General features: G+C 36.9%; 1 protein-coding gene across 2 annotated transcripts in view; it reads left to right on the forward strand.

The window, feature by feature from the left end:
• Positions 1 to 10610: 10610 nt before the first annotated feature.
• LOC143151337 (uncharacterized) overlaps positions 10611 to 20271 on the forward strand; it is a 658936-nt gene continuing 649275 nt past the window's right edge. For both annotated transcript variants that reach the window (XM_076320379.1, XM_076320380.1), the window contains exon 1: positions 10611 to 11236. In XM_076320379.1, the coding sequence (XP_076176494.1) occupies positions 11144 to 11236 (93 nt within the window). In that variant the 5' untranslated portion in view covers positions 10611 to 11143. The remainder of the gene's footprint in view (positions 11237 to 20271) is intronic.

The raw sequence follows: 20271 nt of genomic DNA on the forward strand, positions 1-20271 counted from the left end.
GTCGTTTTAACGAATGTCTCGAAGTATTTCTACCACGTGTTCAATTTATTCGGGTTTAAAGTTATTGTAAAATCACACCGTTTGCTACTAGATTCTATGCGAATATTGCAAAAAGTGTGTAAAATAAAAAATGAGTTGTTTCATTTGATAATTCGATTCGTAGAAAGAAATGCTCTGTTACCGTGTCGGTCTCTCGAAATCGAACAGATTTATGAAATTCGTTTTTCGAGAATATAATTATTCCGTATGTACGAATTGTCGCGACGTAACTTTGAAAGCTCGATCAAGTACATTCAACGAATAATGGATCGATCCTGAGATTTATGGCATATGTTAAACTTTATATATCGCGGATGTATTTACAAAGCGGTTGCAAATAGCAAAGCAATTCGTCGCATGTAGGTTAGATCAAGGATTGGAAACCTTTTGGCGATTGGAAAGCCACATGTTACATCACGAATTCCTCGCAAAACCGCCCATTTCGTGTAGTCCATTCCGACAAAGTTATAAGCAAGTACTCACCTAAATATAAATTAATATAAATTTATCGCTCGTAAATAAACGAACAACTATTTCATTTACGTTTTTCCTCCATATTTTAGCCACGTACCCAACAAAAAAATAACGAAACACCAACCACAGAATAATGAATAAATCGTTAAGATCTTTTAACTTTTTAACGTAGTGCTTTGTCTCTTCGATTTTATCGAATTAAAACAAACATTGTTCGAAACTGTACAATTTCCAAACAAACAAGCTAAATAATTGACGAAATGTGCGAAAAGTATATATTACACGTATTCAAAGATTTTGCGTGTTTGCATCGCCTAGCTGTCAATTGCACTTGTACACGAGAATAAGATACGTGCCGAGAAGGAGAAGAAGTAACGTAAACTTGGCCACTTGTCCCTCAGTTCGCAAGAATCGTACACGTTATACACGCGTGCTTAGTCCGCGATAAAAGGTTCGATCTCTGGAAAAGAAACTTACCCCGGTATAGACGAAAACGACCAGACTCGATTCGTTTACAAGCAAATGAAAGACACTTGGATTTAATTTTTCTGAAAAAGCAAGCATTCGGTAAACAAATTTTGCTCCACACTTTCCTCTTAGTTTCGCATCTGGGATCGTTTCTTGTTCCGTTTGTATCGCGAGTTTCGTCCCGACTTGTGTATTTGTTGCGAGAAGCCTGTGCATTTCGTTGGTTGAAAATGAATGTCATTTGCGAAGTTTCCTCGGGCCGATTTAAGAAACGAATTCGAGCCATTTGTCGCGAGAGAGGAAAAAGCATATCAGCGAGCCCCCCTTCTTCTACCCTCCCCCACGAAAGTCGACTTAACGAAACTATTCGGCCCCGGCGTAGTTAGAAAGTACATACAGTTCGACATTCAATTTCTGTCCCCGGGACGATTTGTCCATCACCGGCAAAGGGTGGAACGACGACTTCCTCGCTCGGATTCCATATCGTGGCCAACGACTCGTATCTGTTAGGTAAGTTTCGCTTGCCGCGAAAACTAAGTACGAAGTATAAGCGGGCTTTAAAAGCGGGGGATTGAACTCGAGTTGCGATGGGAACCTCTCTCGCCTAGCTTCAGGAAATCTGATACGGTTCTCGCGGTATCGCAAAAACTTCTCTCCTCTCGAAGTTTTCTACTTGCCCCACCAGGGCGAAATACTTTCTATCATCCGAACAAACGTTTCGGGGCTGCAATCCTCCCGGGGTAGTCCGTAGATAAGGTACCGTTAAGCTATTATCTACATTGCTTATTTTCTAAAGCTTCCGCGGAATTGACTGGGAACTGAACCCACTATTCAATCGTTGATAGTGTAATTGTTTTTCCATTTCACCTCGGTGAGGATCTTCCTTTCGCGCTTTCTCGCCGGACTGTCTGTGGTTTTTTTCTCTTTTTTTTTTCTCGATTTCTTTATAGATTGCCGCTGATTAAAGTACTCACGAAGAAATTCGCTCGGCGCGGATGATAAATCTTATTCGATCGATATCGCTCCTAGTCGAATATCTATTGTGACCAGCCCGACAGAAGATTGTTCATAAATCATTACGAAGCCCGGAATCTTTGCCGTACCGGATTTCCAAGATGTCTGGGGAACGTTCTCAAGATGAGAAAAATTCTCGTTTCCTTTGGAGAAGATTGCAACGTAGTTGTCGGACGGGGGAGTTAGTTGGTATCCTCGAATTTTCTACATCATCGTAAATTTTTCTTTCCCCGCATACTAACGATTTTCCGTCCTCTAGACCGTTTAGTCGAGTCGAGTACCGTCGACAATTTCTTCGCGACTAAACGTGCCAGCCGTACTAGTGATTAACAGTCGATCGACGTATTTCATCATCGTAAAATATTTCGCAAAGAAGTTCTCATTTTTGCGTCAATCTATCGACAGGTTGAGTAAAAAATAGGCGTTAGGTGTTGGATCGATGCACAATGGAAGATCGTTGAAAGAAAAGTGTCATTTGTTGCTAAATGCACAAGGATGTTCGCTAGACTCCGATTTTTCGTGCATATAAATACTTATACAAAAAATAGATAGAAATGTGGAACTTAAACTAGAATCTGCTAGTAGACTATTTAGTCTAGAAGCAATTATGTGGTACACAATCCGCTTGGTTCGATCGTTCGATTGCTTTCATATATTTATACATACTAGGTTATCGATAAGTTTTGTCGTTGTTTCCATTGTAAAAAAATACTATGACACTTGAACTTTCAACAACCGTGAATATACGAATAACTCCCCAGATCTGTATGAAACTTCACACATGTTCATCAAACAGTAGTACCATCTTTGGAAAAACGAAACGACAAACCTAGTAGCTCCATTTCTTATCGAACGACAAAACTTACCGAGCAACCTATTATATAGGTTTGTACCTTTTGTCACAAGTAAACCATCGTTGGACTGTTTCGTCTTTCATATATTTATACATACTAGGTTATCGATAAGTTCTGTCGTTGTTTCCATTGTAAAAAAATACTATGACACTTGAACTTTGAACAACCGTGAATATACGAATAACTCCCCAGATCTATATGACACTTCACACATGTTCATCAAACTGTAGTACCATCTTTGGAAAAATAAAACGACAAACATATTACCTTCATTTCTTATCGAACGACAAAACTTATCGAGCAACCTATTATATAGGTTTGCCGTTTGTCACAAGTACTCAGTTTCGTAAACAGTTTCGTCGTGTCGAAAAGTAACGTACACGCATAAGCCGATGTCCTTTTCCGCATAAACTGAACTGTCGCGCGACTGTTCCGTCGAATCGAGAACCAATCGAAAAGTATGCGCGTTTACATGTGGGCTTGTGTCTTTTACCGCATCAACTAAACTGTCGTGCGACAGAAAGTCGATAGTATGCGCTTAGCCTAAGGCGAAGACACAAAGGGCAAAAGCTAGTCGTTAATCAACGTAACGCAGAGGGATGCATAGTTTCGCGCAAGCCGCGCAGATTTAACGCGTCGCACGGATTCCGCTCGTATACAGGCGCTCGGTTTTTCGACGATGGAGAATCGATTCGACACTGCCTCGCCTTTTGCAAGTCACGGTAAACACAAAGTGACGGCGAAACTCACTGCTGCAATAACGATGCACCATGAAAGAGGAACCAAAATTAAAGACACGTAGATAAACATCAAGGCTAGAAATCGAGAGGATATTGCCCTCTCTCTTGTTTGCTCTAAATCGCTAATCAGAGCGATCCCATCTAACAAGTCGCGATTCAGGGTAGTCAATTTTAATTAAAACGCGACGTGCGTTTTCATTAACCGACACGTTTCACGTGATACGTAAGCGGTTCGCGCGTGGACAAAAATAAACGTCACGCGATCGAGGTGTCTTATTCGCGATACTCTGATAATGAAAAACAAGGAGATGTTGAGAAATCGTTGGTACGGTGATGTGTATTAGGTTTCGCAATTAGTTACTTCGGATTTGGACGACGCACGGGGAAACTTTATCCGAAGATGTTGCGTGTAACGGTTCAGTTTTACAAACAGCTTAAATTACTGAGAAAACAATAATAGCGCAACAAAAGAGCACGTGTAACAACCGAACTACAATACGCTGGTGATAATGCTATTCATGGTTGTACTGTTTAGAAATGTTTTACGAAGTTCAAACATCGTGATTGCACTTTAAAAAATAAGAACTGAGAAATAACGACTGTTACCAATGAGTAAATGTTCATATTAAGGGAAACGTAATGTTGGACGTGTATTACGAATTTTATGTAAATCGACAAAGATTTCGTTTACTTGTGAATTATTAAAAATGAACACCAATAATAGGGGTACTTTGGCATTTTTTATTCGTTCACGTGTTAATGAAAACTTTAATATTGCGAATGTCTTCGATGTTGAAAGATCGTCCTTTGACATTATTTATCTTTTATTTATCTTTGATAATTAAACTAAAACAAAAACGAGAACGCAAGTATCTGAGGTTGAAAACATTTACAATGAATAAAAATAATAAAAGTTATTATACGATCACAATTATTGGTGATTATATAAATCACCTTAGACAGTGTCACATTACTGAAAAGTTTAATTATGAATGTTTAATCACAATTTTGTTCCTTAATTTTGTGTTATAATATTTAAGACAATTTGATTAAACACATGTGTGTGTTTGTCAGTATCCTGGAAGCGATTAAAAAAGCTCAGTCGATAAATACAAAGTTTCGATATCGTAGAAATTAATTGGGAGAAATGTATCGAACGTGTTTTCAGTCTATGTATTTTCGTTAAAACTTAAACAAATATAGAATATATTTGATTTTTGGAGTAAACTTCGAGAGTGTATAGCGACATTCGAAATGAGAAAATTTCCATCGATTATTTTGCAAAGTGGAACGATAGCGTTGTCACGGTTCGAAACATTATATACCAATTTAAATAATTGAGAGATCACTTTTCTGAACAACTCAAATGAATGAAAATAATATCAGAGACGAAAGAAACACTGGGTACATAGTCTAATAATATTATAATCGAGCTTTCAATGTGTAGAACATATTAAAATTGTTTAAATATTCGATAACTTACGAAACTGTATATGGTTTAAAAGTTTTTTTTGATATTCGATTCACTCGTATTATTTATAACTTAATTCTTGGAAACTGAAATTTCATCTCTTCTTTGGAAAACCAAATTTTCATTTATTGCAAACAACATTACCGCTCTGTAAATTATGATATTTGTACAAAACAAAATCCAAATGATTACGAATGTACAATTACCCTTTTCTTTCGTTTTGGTGGCATTATGCGTTTCACAAATTTGTCCAGGAAAACTGGAAATAGGTACACTGTGTACAAAAGACCAACCATTAACCATCGTTAACCATCCTTGACACTGATTTGTACGCCAAGAACGATATTTTGTCTTTCTAACGAAACTGGAAGGATACACAGTCTCATGAATATTCTCGGAAAATTGGAAAAGTAATAGGTAAAGTATTGTTTATAATTACGTCCACCACAGATACAATTAGTATTTTAAAAGTACGTGTTCCTTTAAAAATTTGAGAAAACTATTGCCATTTAGCTGAGATATTTTTATTTGTTTATTAGCTTACTCCGACCATTATAAAAGGTTTTTAATAGCACAAAGTAAGAAATTTGGAACATTTCAGAATACATTCTTCTGAATTTTACAATAACTACAACAAAGTATGCGGTAGTGTACATAAGTTGAAGAATGAAAATTAGTCAATTTAAAGAGCAAAATTTTGTCAAGATATATTGTTAAATGTAACGTTAAAAACGAAATCGATACTTTTTAGATTAAAGGTTGATAAAATCTTTAAAGACGAAATAAAGTCTTAATGCATTAAAATATATCGAACTTCGTAATTTGTAAGTCTATACTTCTTTGTATCACTATACATGCTCTAGAATGACTGATATCACAGGAGTTCAGCGTGTCGACAATTAATAGTTGACCTCAGAATATATATGACATGTTATGCATTATTTCAGTGTGCCGCTCGAGTAATAGCGTGGATCGAATTTAGTTAGCCTTGTACAATTGTACATAAAATTGATTTAGAAATTCGAAAACTGAATATTTCTGAAAGGAAAGTCCCCTAAATCAATTCCGCCTTGTTCTGATTATTTCTGAAATTGATACGCAAAGAATACGTGTATTCGACGTAAGAGACAAAAGTAACAATAACAAAGTAAAATAATACAAAAACGCTTTGTATTGTCTTGTATATAAAATAAAACGTTCAAATATTTATATTTTACGAGTTTGAAAGTAAAGCTCCATTAGCAGTATTTTACTTCATTTTCAACACGAATTACTCATGAGTTTAATATACGAAAAATCAAATTTATGAAATGTGAATACAGCACCGCAAAATATTGACATCTTACGAAGGTTTTAATTAAAAACACTTAGAACCATCTCTAATGTTGCTTATTATGTTACAAATGATACCATTCACCACGATTTAAAATTGCCCACAGTGAAGGAAGACATTACCAGCTACAAGACATTACATCGGGCAATATTATACACTCCTCGAGAACCACAAGAACCTACTTGCAGTAAACTTGTTGGATATGAGCAATCACAGCCACAGACTGAAAAACATAATCCACTCGACGACTCTAAAAGATTCGCCAACAGAAACTGAGACTCTTAATGTATAATATATTAATGTTCTATATTAAGAAAGTTAAGAACCCATTGCTCGACGATTAAGAGAGTTTAGCTGGTCGTTATATTTACTCATAGTAATTGATGCAATATTGACAGCAAATGACAACGAATTAAAAAAAAAAGAAACATCTCTTTCTTAAATGACGTACAATGGGACTGGAGTTCCAAAAATCTATTATAAATTACATTGCTCTGCTTTCTTAGCAAATTAACGTATGATCGAACAATACTAGTACAGAACAATGATAAAAAAGACGAAAGTAATAATAATTGTCTTTATTAATATAACTAATTGATACATAATTATATAATATAATAATAATATTCATAAACTTATAATTATAATATTTGTAATTATAAATATTTGTATTATAATTAAAGAAGTTTATTATGTTACATTTCATCTGAAGAAGTCAACCTCGGATAAACCAGATTCTTCGGAAACTAACCCTTAATAAAATATAGATCAATGTACAACTCCGTACGTTTAAAAAGCAGTTTTAAACTCTTCAAGAACGAATTATTTCGTTTGAAAAATTCTAACTAATATTGATCCATGACGTCTATCGATTTTGCAACGATGTTGATTTATTATATTATATCATTACATCGTTATGATATTTGAAGTAAGTTAAACATTAAATGTACACGTTGATATGTATCAGTATTTTACTGTATGTGTTAATATTCTACTAAATAACACGAGCAAACATATTACACTGCTCAATAAGTTTCCCGATTAATAGTTAACTGTAAACTATAATTCAAACCAGTGGTTTCCAATCTATGTTAAACGATTTTCCCCGAAAGAATGAGAGAATTTTTACTCTAGAAATTTAGAAGTGAAAACAATTGTTAAGTTTACTTAAATTTACTTGTCGAACATAGAAGATAATTTCAAAAAAACTTTTGACGAAATGAAATATTTTCAAACTGCTCGTTGGTAAATTATATTTATTACATAACACAATGGAAATAATACAGTGCAAAAGAGAAAATCACAAAAATTCAACATATTTGTATAATTCTCTCGAATTAAAATTTAAGAACGAAGGTACTCGTTAAATGAGATAAGCAGGGTATATAAATTCCAAGGATAGTGATATATATGTGTACGTTCAGTTTGTCAATAACTTTGTACACTGTAACACGGAGTTGACCGCTCCAATTACGAATAAATATTCATAATCAAATTTCCAGATGGTGCAGCGCAACCATCGCAGATATTGACACGGGCCAATATTTCTTTGAAGTTCAATTCGCTATTAGAAAGATCGTTAAACTGAAATGATCAAATTTGGGATTCGATAGATGTTCGACAGAAACACATAATAAAATTGTCGATATCTTGCAACGAGAAGTATTTCCTTAGACGGGCCCGTATTGTAATATCCCTCTCCTTGTAGATAGCGCCATCTACTTTGGGGAACACTCAAAATATATTCATAATCAAATTTCTAGATGGTGCAGCGCAACAACATCGACAGAAGTTAGTGGATGACACGGGTCAATATTTCTTTGAAGTTCAATTCGCTATTAGAAAGATTATTAAACTGAAATGATCAAATTTGGGATTCGATAGATGTTCGATAGAAACAGATAATAAAATTGTCGATATCTTGCAACGAGAAGAATTTCCTTAGACGGGCCCGTATTGTAATATCCCTCTCCTTGGAGGTAGCGCCATCTACTTTGGGGAACACTCAAAATATATTCATAATCAAATTTCTAGATGGTGCAGCGCAACAACATCGACAGAAGTTAGTGGATGACACGGGTCAATATTTCTTTGAAGTTCAATTCGCTATTAGAAAGATTATTAAACTGAAATGATCAAATTTGGGATTCGATAGATGTTCGATAGAAACAGATAATAAAATTGTCGATATCTTGCAACGAAAAGAATTTCCTTAGACGGGCCCGTATTGTAATATTCCTCTCCTTGTAGATAGCGCCATCTACTTTGGGGCACACCGATTCAAAGTTTCGAAAGATGAAAAAGCATCGCGCGACGAAACAGCGACCCCGGTAACGGTACAACGATTCGGTAATGACACGGCGGATCGATCAGTATTTTCGTAAAGGGTACACGCGTCACGGTGAAGTACCATACTGTCTGCGCAAATCCAATTTTACGAGGCTCGATCCCAGCGGATCGAAGTGCATCGCCGACACTGGGGGATGCCACGCAATACGCCGGTCTCCGGCATGACGGAAGCTGAATTCCACGGGGAGTCCAAGCTTTTGGCGACTTAGCTAGGCAACCCTGGCTGGCCTTGGATAGCACCGAGGTCCCTGGCGTTGGATGGCGTCGGCCCGCAGAAGGAGGAACGGTAGGCGATGGGGGCCGGAGGGTTAAGACGAAAGAGGAAAGAGGCCGAGATACGCTGGAGGGCGGAGAGACGGCCGAGAGTTGCCGGCAGAACAGATCCCGTGCTATCGTCGGCAGACGTATAGCCCCTCCGCCTTTGAGGGCTTCGTGAAAAAGAATCGTATACAGAGGGCTGGAGGCAAAAATCGTGCGGAAGTGCACGCTTCCACAAATAACCATAGTATTTTACACTTCTCTTCGGCTTCAGCCATAACTGGCCGGGTCACACGGTATCATAAATCGCGACTCGTATTTCTTTCCTACGCGGTGGGTATCGCGAAACCGTGTAAACTCGGATTTAAAAATCCGTACTCGTGATCGTTAGTTAGCATGGAAATGCTTCCGAGTGTTATTTTATTCTTTGTATACTTCTAATCGTCTTTTCCCCTCTCTCGTTCTCTCTCTCTCTCTTTCACTCACTCTTTCCCCGTTTCTCCGCGTACGTGCTATTAATGCATAAACGAGAATGTTGTTAGTTACTAATCGCACTGACAGTTGCAGAGTGCACGGCGTCTGCTCTTGCCTCGAGTGCTTAATCCAGAGATGATTTTGCAACTTTTGTAGGACAAAGGTGCATTCGCAATTTCGAAAGTTGTAACGAGGGCGCTTTGAATTTTGATGAGGAATGGCGCGGACAGCGTCTCGACCTTTCGTTCGTTGCCGACGTGAACCGAAAACGGTCGCCGTGCTAATTTCTATCGTTTTACGTTCGATCTGCTCTCTTCGTTCCATCCTGATTACCGTCATCGCCTATGTGCCACTACTAATTAACTCGCTGCATACGCTGCTCCGAGTGCTACGGAGAAAAGGGCGACTTGACGCTTCTCGAGATGCTCTTAGCACCAGGGCCGTCTTGAGTCTCGTAAATCTCGCGTCTCTTTCCCGGTTAGTTTCGTTCGTCCGATAGATCTTCGATTGTAGCCGCCGCGACACCGTCCGATGATGTTGATTAACGAACACGAAGAGAAGTAAAAGAGAGAGAAAGATAGTCGGAGAGAGGGAGCACGGGGTAACAAGTAACGCGAGGTTACAAACGCAGAAGCGGTCCGATGCATCGACGGCTGCTGGTCGGGCCGCGTAAACTCATTTACATGAAAAGAATGTAAATCGTTCGGACAAAGCAATTTGGGTAGTAGCTATACATAACTCCGTCGTATCGAGGCACGTTTTAAAAGTAGACAGCTCGCTCGACTTCCGTTAAATCGCGCTCACAATCAGTCGTTGCAATCGACGAATTGCGGTTGCGCCGGCCCTGGGACACTTTCCATCGGTACGGGGGGTGGGTAACTACCGACTCCCCTCTACACTCGACCAGCTTGTCCAACGCCAACTTCGCCAAGTCGTATACGTGCATACATCGCAACGAGTGTCGACTGTGGAAGTCGAGTACTCGCGCGCGTGTGCACCGCTGAATAAGTGTCGCGAGTGTGTCGGTTGGGTTTCGAGTGTGTTGGCGGGAGCGTAGTGCGAGGATCGGTCGGTAGCGGCGCCACAGTCGGCTCCGAGCGCACTCATAGCACAGACTCCGTACAGCCGTAGCGCCATCGAGTATCGCTTTTCGTTGTTCTAGGTACGTCGCTGCGGCTCGCGGAACTGCGATCAGACGACAGTTTGCCCTCTGTGCCTGGACAGGGTGGGTGTGATTTCGGTCGTTCTTCCGCCGTTGCACGTTACCGAGGTTCTTTCGCGTGAAAGGAAGCGACTTTAACGTCGCTCGTTTGACAGTCGCGTGTAATTGCTCGTACGTGCTCGGACTCGACACATGAGGAGAAAAGTTGTTGGTGCAAAGTGGAAAAGGAAGGAAAACCGGCAACCAGTCGAGGAATGACCCCACATGATCGTTTGCTCTCGCACGTCGCTGCGACGAGGCGCGATATGACGCGATGATCTTCGAGGTGTTCGTTGTTACATTCGTCTTGACTACGTTACGCGTGAATTCTTATCGTTCTCTGCCCGCTGGCAATTAGTGTGTTCGGTGTGAGAGCCAAGGCTCTTCGGTGTCCGAATTAAGGGAAACGAAAGGAAAAGAGGAAAGCGTTTCATTGTTTGTTCGCTCGCGCTCCTCGCAGGGAAAGTCATGGGTGATGTGTACAGGCTAGTTAATGACCAGCTCGTGGAGGATACACCCGCGGACAGAAGAAAAATCGACCTGACCGCACCGCTCGCCAAGGTAAGTCTCTCGACTTATCTTCTCATTAGTTTCTCGTACGGTACTCCGTGTTTGTCATTCGTTCGTGTACCGGGTCCCGTGTTCTCTTCTCCTGTAGCCTGTCTCGATCCGGGAAGGTTAAGGATGGTATCACGGCCAGAGGCGAGGAGAAAGGCCAATGCTAGGGGACGAGAAGGAGGACAAGGGAAAGAGTGAGACCAATGCTATTGTGGTGTCTAGATCCTTTTCTTTTTCTTCGGTTTCTCCTGGCATTTCTGTCTCCGTTTGCTCCGTGCGCGCGCTTTCTCTTCGTCTCTGTCACGATCTCTTCGCTTGCTCTGTTTCGCTGGCTGGAGAACTCGTTGTCCGTAGTGTTCGTTTTTCTCTATTCGGAGCAAAGTGACGTTCCGAAGCTCGAAGAATCGAAACGTGCCCGCCCAACGTTTAGATTATTAAACTCGACGATAGGCCGCTTTCTGTTTGCGCCGATTCGCGTACGCGGATGACAGATTGAAGTCCCGCGCGACGATCGAGCGATGATCGTCTTTTTGGCGCGATCGAATTGTCGAGCCCCACCGAGATTATAATCTCGGATAAAGATGGATCGAAAGTGTCAAACTCAGCTGACGGGGAAAGTGTGCTCGAGAAATGCGATACGATTCATCGATCATCGAAATATGCACCGTTTTGCACCTTCGAACCCAGGAATGTAATTCGTCTTGAATCGATGTTATGCTCGGATTGTCATTGAACAATTTGCGAACGAATGAACCGATACTAACGTTAAATGAAATATCGTACGTACGATCTTCGATTTCGACGAGATATTTTTTCTTTCTACTTTCGTTCTATCGTTTCATTTTGCGTATATCGAACTTTTTAGCGCAATTGAAATTTTTTTATTGAAATCCTAGATTAACTTTTGCCTTGTACAGCATTTTACACGAGAATTGTTACGATGAAACGTTAAATGTGTGACGAGAAACACGAAACTGTGAAATTTTAAGTTCTTCTTTGGTGTTGTTCTTTCAATTTTAGAAATTAATACTTATTATACTTTGCTATATTCACTAGTATACCTAATTGACTTGTAGTTGAAAATTCTCCTATTGAATATTCTCAGAATTTGTAATAGGTTTGAACACGAGGTTTGAATTCGCTGATAAATTAATGCATATCGTCAAATTCTAAGAACAAATTGTTTGTTACCGATGTTAGGTATTCAAAAAACACTGATAATCAAAATGATTATCACGTTGTTCTTCTGAATCGATTCTGAGTTAATTTTTTTAATTTGTTCCACCAAACAATTTTCATTGTAGAAACAAATGTTAACAATTAAGTTTTAAACAGTCCCTTAAGGAGTGACAAATGAGTAAACGTCGAGATTAAATTTTGTTACCTCGAGGTTACCTGTGTTCCACGTCTGTGAACCAAAGGTTCGTTGTTATCGAAAATAATAGTGATAATAAATATTTGAAATTGTTCATCCGGCTCAAGATATTTCATATGCCGTTTTCATTAATTTGCTTACCGAATTATTGTTGAAAACTCTGTAATCAGATGTTCGTAATAAGATATTAAATCGCAGATTAAGTAGTGCATGACCTTATCAAATGATAAGCACGAAACATTTAGATAACACCAGCCAAAATAGATACGATTTTACAGACATAATAGAAATACGATATCCTTCGAGGTATTTATTTAAGTTAAACAGAGTCAGGTCTAATTCGTGATACGACTCCAAAAAATATGATTCTTCGTGATAAAATACGTCGTGCGTGTAATATGAAAATTTTTCACGCGAAATTCTTTCTTCGAGAAAATCCAATTTGAAAATTCGTTCGACAGCTTGCACTCGTTTATACTTTAACGAAAATAACTCATTACGTTTGGCTCTGCTTTTATTTATACATGTTATCGATAACATAACTTCTTTTTCAACAATCCAACTATCTTGTCTAATTTCAGTTCCCATAGTGTTACAAATATACGTACCTATTTATAGTTTCCACTAGGACTTATGTCAATATGTAAATGTTCTTAATAGTATAATTTCGTTTCTAGTAGTTCAACAGTCTTTTTCGATTCTTAGTTTCTATGCAATTGTATATTGGGCAGAATTATTTGTTAATCATCGATATTTAGATAGACTAGTAATATAAAGTGTAAAACAAACATTAGTAAATGAAGAATTTGTATCTAATACAACAATAACTCATTGAAAAGTTATTTTCTCGAATCAAGAAATTTCAAAAAGAAACTTATCACTTTGTGCCCGGTTATATTCGTTGATTAAATTATTACGAGAAGAAATTTTTTAGTTACCTTTTTGAGTAAACTCAGTATATAATTTTGTCTATAATTTTGGACCTCTTCGGAAGTTTAAACTTACGTAAACATACAGTAAAGTATGTAGTAAAACATACAGAAAGTAATCTACATTTTTTAATTGTATATGGTGGACCAAAGCATAGAAAATATGTACGTGTAAAAAATAATTTATTTAATTTACGTTAGAGCATCACGTGTATGTTACAAAAATATAGACCGTTAGTATATAATGAATTGTTATCGGTAATTTTTGAATTACACAATTGTGGTAATAAGTGTGTAATAAAGTGGTAAACCATTATTGTTGTTGATCAATTTCTATAATCGTGTTTGTTCGGAAAAGTTCAAATACATTAATAAAATCTTGTCTTAACATCGAAACAATTTTTTTAAACGCATTCTTAGTTATTCAAGCCAATATACCAATATACAATTTTAAAACAGTATTAAACTTAAAATATTCATATCTCACTACAGAGCTAGACAAATTTTACACACTCAAATATCATTTTATTTCTCGAAATGTAATACAATTACCCCTTCCAATTCTGTCCACAAAACGTATACGAAATCAGTTTGTCTCGATGTATAATATATTTCAATTTCATCTTATCATTATACACTTATACTTTGTACATTTTCCAAGCACAATATTAACCATCGGTTACCAAAGAAGACCTTGCGTAGGCTCGATAATGTTCAAACAGATTCTGAACAGGTTCCGTGAATTCAATTGACACGAGTTACGCGATAGGAAGTGTAAATTTTCCGTCACATATTTTCCTCGATCGCCTATCATTTGCATTTCGTTTCTGTGTTCGATATTGCCTCGTTGTCGTTGATCGTACAACGGACCTCTTGACACTCCGCGCGTAGTATTCGCGACAACTGGAGATGGAAAGGATCATCTTGGTCCAACCGTAAAAAGGCACGATAGTTTCGACTAACGGATCCGAGATTGCGCGAAGATATGCAAAGTATCTCGAGTGGCTCGAGTTATTCGAGGCTTACGCGTGCGTTTTCCAAATTACTGCACTCCGTTTCTCCGGGAATGGCCCGGAGAACAGGGCAGAGAGAAGCGGTGAGGGGCAAGGGGCGTGGGAGGGCGGAGAGCTTGTTTCTTAACGGCGCATAATAATTATTGTGTTGTCGCACACCGGGAAAGCTTCGAGAAGTTTATTACGCCGTTGGAACGAGCCCGTTGAATATTCGACCGGGTTGCATTGAGAATTCACCGCGCGGCGATCGTCAAAAATTCGACGAGCATGAACAACGTGCACCGGCTCGCGGAAACTCCGCGATTAAATATTAATCCGGACGATGTTCGGTATTCGGTCAACAATAGCGTGGAATTTCGCCTTGTGTTACATCAATATTAATTGCCTCATCATCGTGTTATTGGCACCTCGGAGAATTTCGTTCGAAGACCTACTCTAGATTCCCCGGTCCCCGACGAAGAATAGTAATCATCGATAAACGCGCGTCGAGTGTGTTTCTCTATCGTGAATACGATTTTCTCGTACCACCCCACGCGTTTATCACACGCAGTGAAAGAAACGTGCTCGGTCCATTTTTACATTCCGACTTAAATGAAATATTTCGAAGAGACAATGACTAGTCCTGCCTCGTGTCAACTTTGCAGGATATCTGAAGTGTTTAATTATCAGGTTCATCCTGTCTCTGTTCCGTTTAATCCAGGAAATCGTAAAACAATTGTACGATTTGTCATAGATGACGGTACTGAGAGTATTGTTTGGCGAAAACTGATAATTTTTTAATATATAGAATAGTTTGAACAGGTACGTTTTCTTTCGAATAAATCGTAAGGCGAGTGATTGATTAGTAGATCAGGGAACTTTTAATCTTTTGTAGGAAAATAAATGGTCTAAATTACTTTATCCAACGTGTACATTTTATTTTCATTTAACGAAATGTTACATATGTATCGAGAAAATCGATTTTCATTGACGCGCGACGATGGAGTTGTAGAGAATTTCCCAATGTTCGTCCGAAACGTAAAAATATGCTGCCTGATGTGTCTAGACACTGTCTGTAAAAAGTTACTACCAACCAGTTGAATAAGTTATTACTTTTGGCGGTAGAAAAAATGTTTCGGATAAATATCGCTTGGTTTCAAACCATCCCTTGTCCTTGTGCCATTTATGGCACACAGGTATCTCCCGTGACCCGCTTCTGTATGCCACAAGTGGTATATGTATACGTATTCTAAAAAAAAAAAAAGGAAACACATAACGAATTAATATTTGCAGTAACCTCTAATAGTAACTTGAACACATAATAACAGCTTACAATATTAACAATTGTAACACAGCATTAAACTTAATACGTTGATATCTTAATACGGAGCTTGAAAAATGAAATAAATTCAAATTTCATTCCATTTTTCGAAATGTAATATTCGTTATGAAAGAACATACGTTTTATTTGAATTACTCGCGTCTAAAAAAAAAAACGAATAAAAATAGACACTATATGAGTTTCAAGATTAGAAACTTCGTCAGTTTCATGATTCGTGTTTAGAATTAGTTCTATCGAAGTTGGATTTTAGACGTGTAGTAAGTGCATAGTTCAATAAGTATGCACGAATACGTAGTACGTATGTGAATATACAGGGTGTTTTAGCTAAATCGAAACACCTAAATATCTGATTTATTTTTTACTGTATAAGAAAACTAACCACGATAAAATTGCACTGTTTCAATGGTTGCATGTAATCACGAAAAGATTCTTTTCTCAAGAACATTTTGTACGAGATTTCGAGATTATCGATAGTTTTTAAAACAGTACTCTATATTCTGTTTCCACATCTTTGGAGAGCATAAAGAGAAACAAATTCAACGACCGTAATAACTATACCGTTCCTAGTATTTAATCTCCAGATTTTTGCGTCGGAAAATTGTCGGAATATTTGCGTGGCAGACTGAATTACTTATTTTTACACTCCGTTTGCAATTCTTGTACTTATGACTACAAATGCTCAAAATGCCAACCGTTGACTTCAATGCATACTTGAAATCTTTTAACTAATTCTTCGTGCATATTATCCAATTCCTGCGACATTATTGTCGAATATGCAACTACGATTCTTTCCTTGGGATCGTCCGGTGTGGTAGGTTCTTTTTATGGTAAACGATTCTTTTAGTTTGTCCCACAGATAAAAATCTAATGGAGTATTGCCAGGAGAACGAGGTGTCCACTCCACAGTCCCCCGTCGGCTAATCCTATGGCCACTAAACATTTTATCTAATTCTACCCTTGCACATGTCGAATAATGTATTGGGCAACCATCGTATTGATACCACATACACTGGGTAATTAGATCTGCCACGTGAATGTTTAGAAAGGTTGAAATATTTCTCGATGCAAATATAATATTTCGAGAACAAATGCTAGGAATTTTAAGTATAATTAGTATAATTATACTTAATTATTAATAAGTATAATTATTATGGTCATTGAATTTATTTTTCTATATTCCACAAAAATAAAAAAAAAAATCGAAATAGGATATCGTTTGAAAATATATCGACCACCTTAAAATCTCGTAATATATGACCTTGAGAAAAGATTCTCTACGTAATTATTTGTAACCGTTGGGGAAGTGTAATTTTGTTTTCAGAAGTTTCATTTAGCAAAAAGTAAAACACATATTTAAGTAATCCCGTTTAGCCGAGATACTCTATATTAAACATCACAAAAATATAGAATCTAAAATATTATGTGCAGACATGTTACCGTCAACTCCAAAGGGGTTAAAAAAAATAAAACAATACGATTTATTGCATTTTAAACATACAGTATTTGCATCTTTGGCTCTTTTTACAGCTTTTTCAGTCATGTGGGAATTCGATACATTTTCACGGGAAGAAATGCGTATTTTTTAGATATTAATTTTCCGATATGGTTTCATGGTTGGATTATGTACATCTCGTAAACGTAGGTTTAAATATATACACATATGTATACGTTAGATGTATATTAGTTTTGCAAAACAACTTTTATAATCTCCGCGTACAAATAAATGTTAATTATACACTACGTTGCTTCCTCTATTATTTTAAATAAAGTGAATATATTTTCACTTATCAATTTTACGCTCAGTCAACTTAAAATTTGCGTACAAATTTATATTCCATTAGAAAAGAATCTTCGTTAAACATTTAAAAATTTTGGAGCAGAGTCTGTGAATGGAACCAATTTTGTGCAATAGAATAGGAAAAGGACATCGGTAGTTTTTTTATTAATGAAGGTGTAAACAAGATAAGAAAGTCATTTTTCCTAAATGGAATAATGTTTTTTTTTTTACCCTCCAATAGAGCGTGTTAAGATGCGTACGAGTATCTACGATTGCAGGGTATTCAGAGTCGTTGAGAATTAACTAATTGTGTATATAAAACAATCTTTTTGGAACGTGACATCGAGAAACAGATTGAACGTTTCGATAATTTTCTTTCTTGTATTATATATCGCCTACACAACTGTTCAAAATGATAACTTTGAGCATCGATACATGCTCCAAAGCGATTAAATAATGCACATTGCCTTTATCGTTGAATCTGACACGATGAGGAAACTGTTCAACGTACAAACACACTGTTTATTTCATATTTTTCAACGACGTTCGTCATAAATGAAAATCATTTCAATTATTTGTTTCCGCGTGACGCTGTATACAAGATCAAATAATCGTACAAAAATGCACTTTGGTCACTATCATGCCATATACTACTATTATTCATAAATATGAACAAGTGTCAGTGTTTGTTTACATTTAAGATACGTATAGCCACGATCAATGTACAATTCTATAGTGTTAACAAAATCTTTGAAGTCAAATATTTTCATTGTGGTCGACGATTTCAACGACCTTGAATTTCCTTAGACTACAAGTCATTATACGTATCTTACAAATAGAAATACTTAGGTACATCGTCATTCGAAAAAATGAAATTAATCTTCGTATCTCTCTCACACTTCTGGCTATAAAAAATTATTAACACCGGGTTATATTTCCTTTGAAGCAAAGGAAGATTCATTCGGAGCATTTCTTTCGTAATCACCGAAAGTAAACGAATTACTCAAGTGACCAGTTTGAAATATCTCACCTTATATAGTTGAAAATCATTATTAGCCTTAAAATTAAATGTCTGCGAATTTTATCCGAGTATGTTGCAAAAACCGAGATGTTTTGTTTATATTATGCCAAACCTTGATTTTTCATCGACGAATTGGTGATATGTTCAATTTACAAGAAAGTATAGTAACAAATATTGTCGAAAAATTTAAAAACGAAGATGGTATTGAAACACTTCTGCAATGCGGAGAAAATTGTACACGAAATAAAAAAAATTGTCGATCGAATACTTCGATATTAACTGCTCAATTTCACACAGAATGTGTAAAAAATGTCACAAACAATTAGACATGTCCATAAGCAAAGTTATCACAGTAGTCGAGTTTCTATTATGAAACCATATATCAGCGAAGTTGATAAGAAATAATGTTTAATGTTTGCACAAAATTTAATTTTTAAAGAAGGATCATAATGGAGCGATTTTACAATTGTTGATAAAGGGGAATTTATTATTTTTGATTCGGATAGTCGAAGCACGATATGACGTAAGCCAAATTTCGAGTTACACTCGAAAAGCTTGCGAGCTACTTTTAACATTAAGTAAAATTAACGGCGTTGAACTATGTATCAGACCACGTATGAACAAGTTTTTGAAATTAAAGGAAAGGTGGGGCAAATAAATTTAACGATATAGTCAATTTTCAATTTCACTAATTTTCACGAAAAGTTGCGGTAAAAGTACTGTTGGTAATTGGATGATTTTGAAAATGAGTTTGAAAGAGGTCAAATTCACCGCTTTGGTAGTTCCAGCGTTAAACACGGTGAAGGAAATGTTATGGTCTGTGGGTGCATACGAAGCAGCGGAGTGAAGAAAAAGTGTTTTCATTATTGAAACATTGGACAAAAATAAATATTTAACAATTTTAAAGGAAAAAATAACGCAAAGTGCAATTGCTATAGATGTTCGAAGAACATTTATATTTGATCAAGACAAGAATCCAAAACATAGAGCAAAACGAAGATCGTGCAGGAATTATTATTATTCAAAAGTATTGAATTCGCTTCCACAGTCTCCGGACTTAAATCCCGTCGAGAATTTATAGGATAATTTGGATCGCGGGATGCGGATGACACTAATATATTTGAAAGAAAAACTGAAAAAAGAATTAGATGAAATATGGGAGCTAACGAGTACAGAGTTTTTACAAAAGAATTATTTCCAACAGACCTAAACAATGGAAATGTGCATTAGAATAAAAAGGTTACACTGCTAAATATATATATTTGTTGTAAATAGTAAATAGTATGGTGATTGTACAGACAAGATCATGTATTCTGCATCATTATAAAGACAGTCTTTAAAACTAACATCGACCATTCGCTAACGACATCTGGCACGCATTACATCATTGTTTCATTCGCTCGAATAATATTAAAAGTACAAACGTTAATTATAAATTATGCGCACAAATTATAAATTTTGTAACGTGTCTGAATATTTTTCTAACGCGAAAATTGGACACGCGTTTAATTCGTAATACGATACAATCGTGTCTCGTGAATAAAATAATGCATACGTATTTGTAAACTACGATAAACCGTGCATCTTGAGAAACGATATCCA

The sequence above is a fragment of the Ptiloglossa arizonensis genome, chromosome 9 (assembly GCF_051014685.1).
Source record: "Ptiloglossa arizonensis isolate GNS036 chromosome 9, iyPtiAriz1_principal, whole genome shotgun sequence".
In the NCBI taxonomy this organism is placed as follows: Eukaryota; Metazoa; Arthropoda; class Insecta; order Hymenoptera; family Colletidae; genus Ptiloglossa; species Ptiloglossa arizonensis.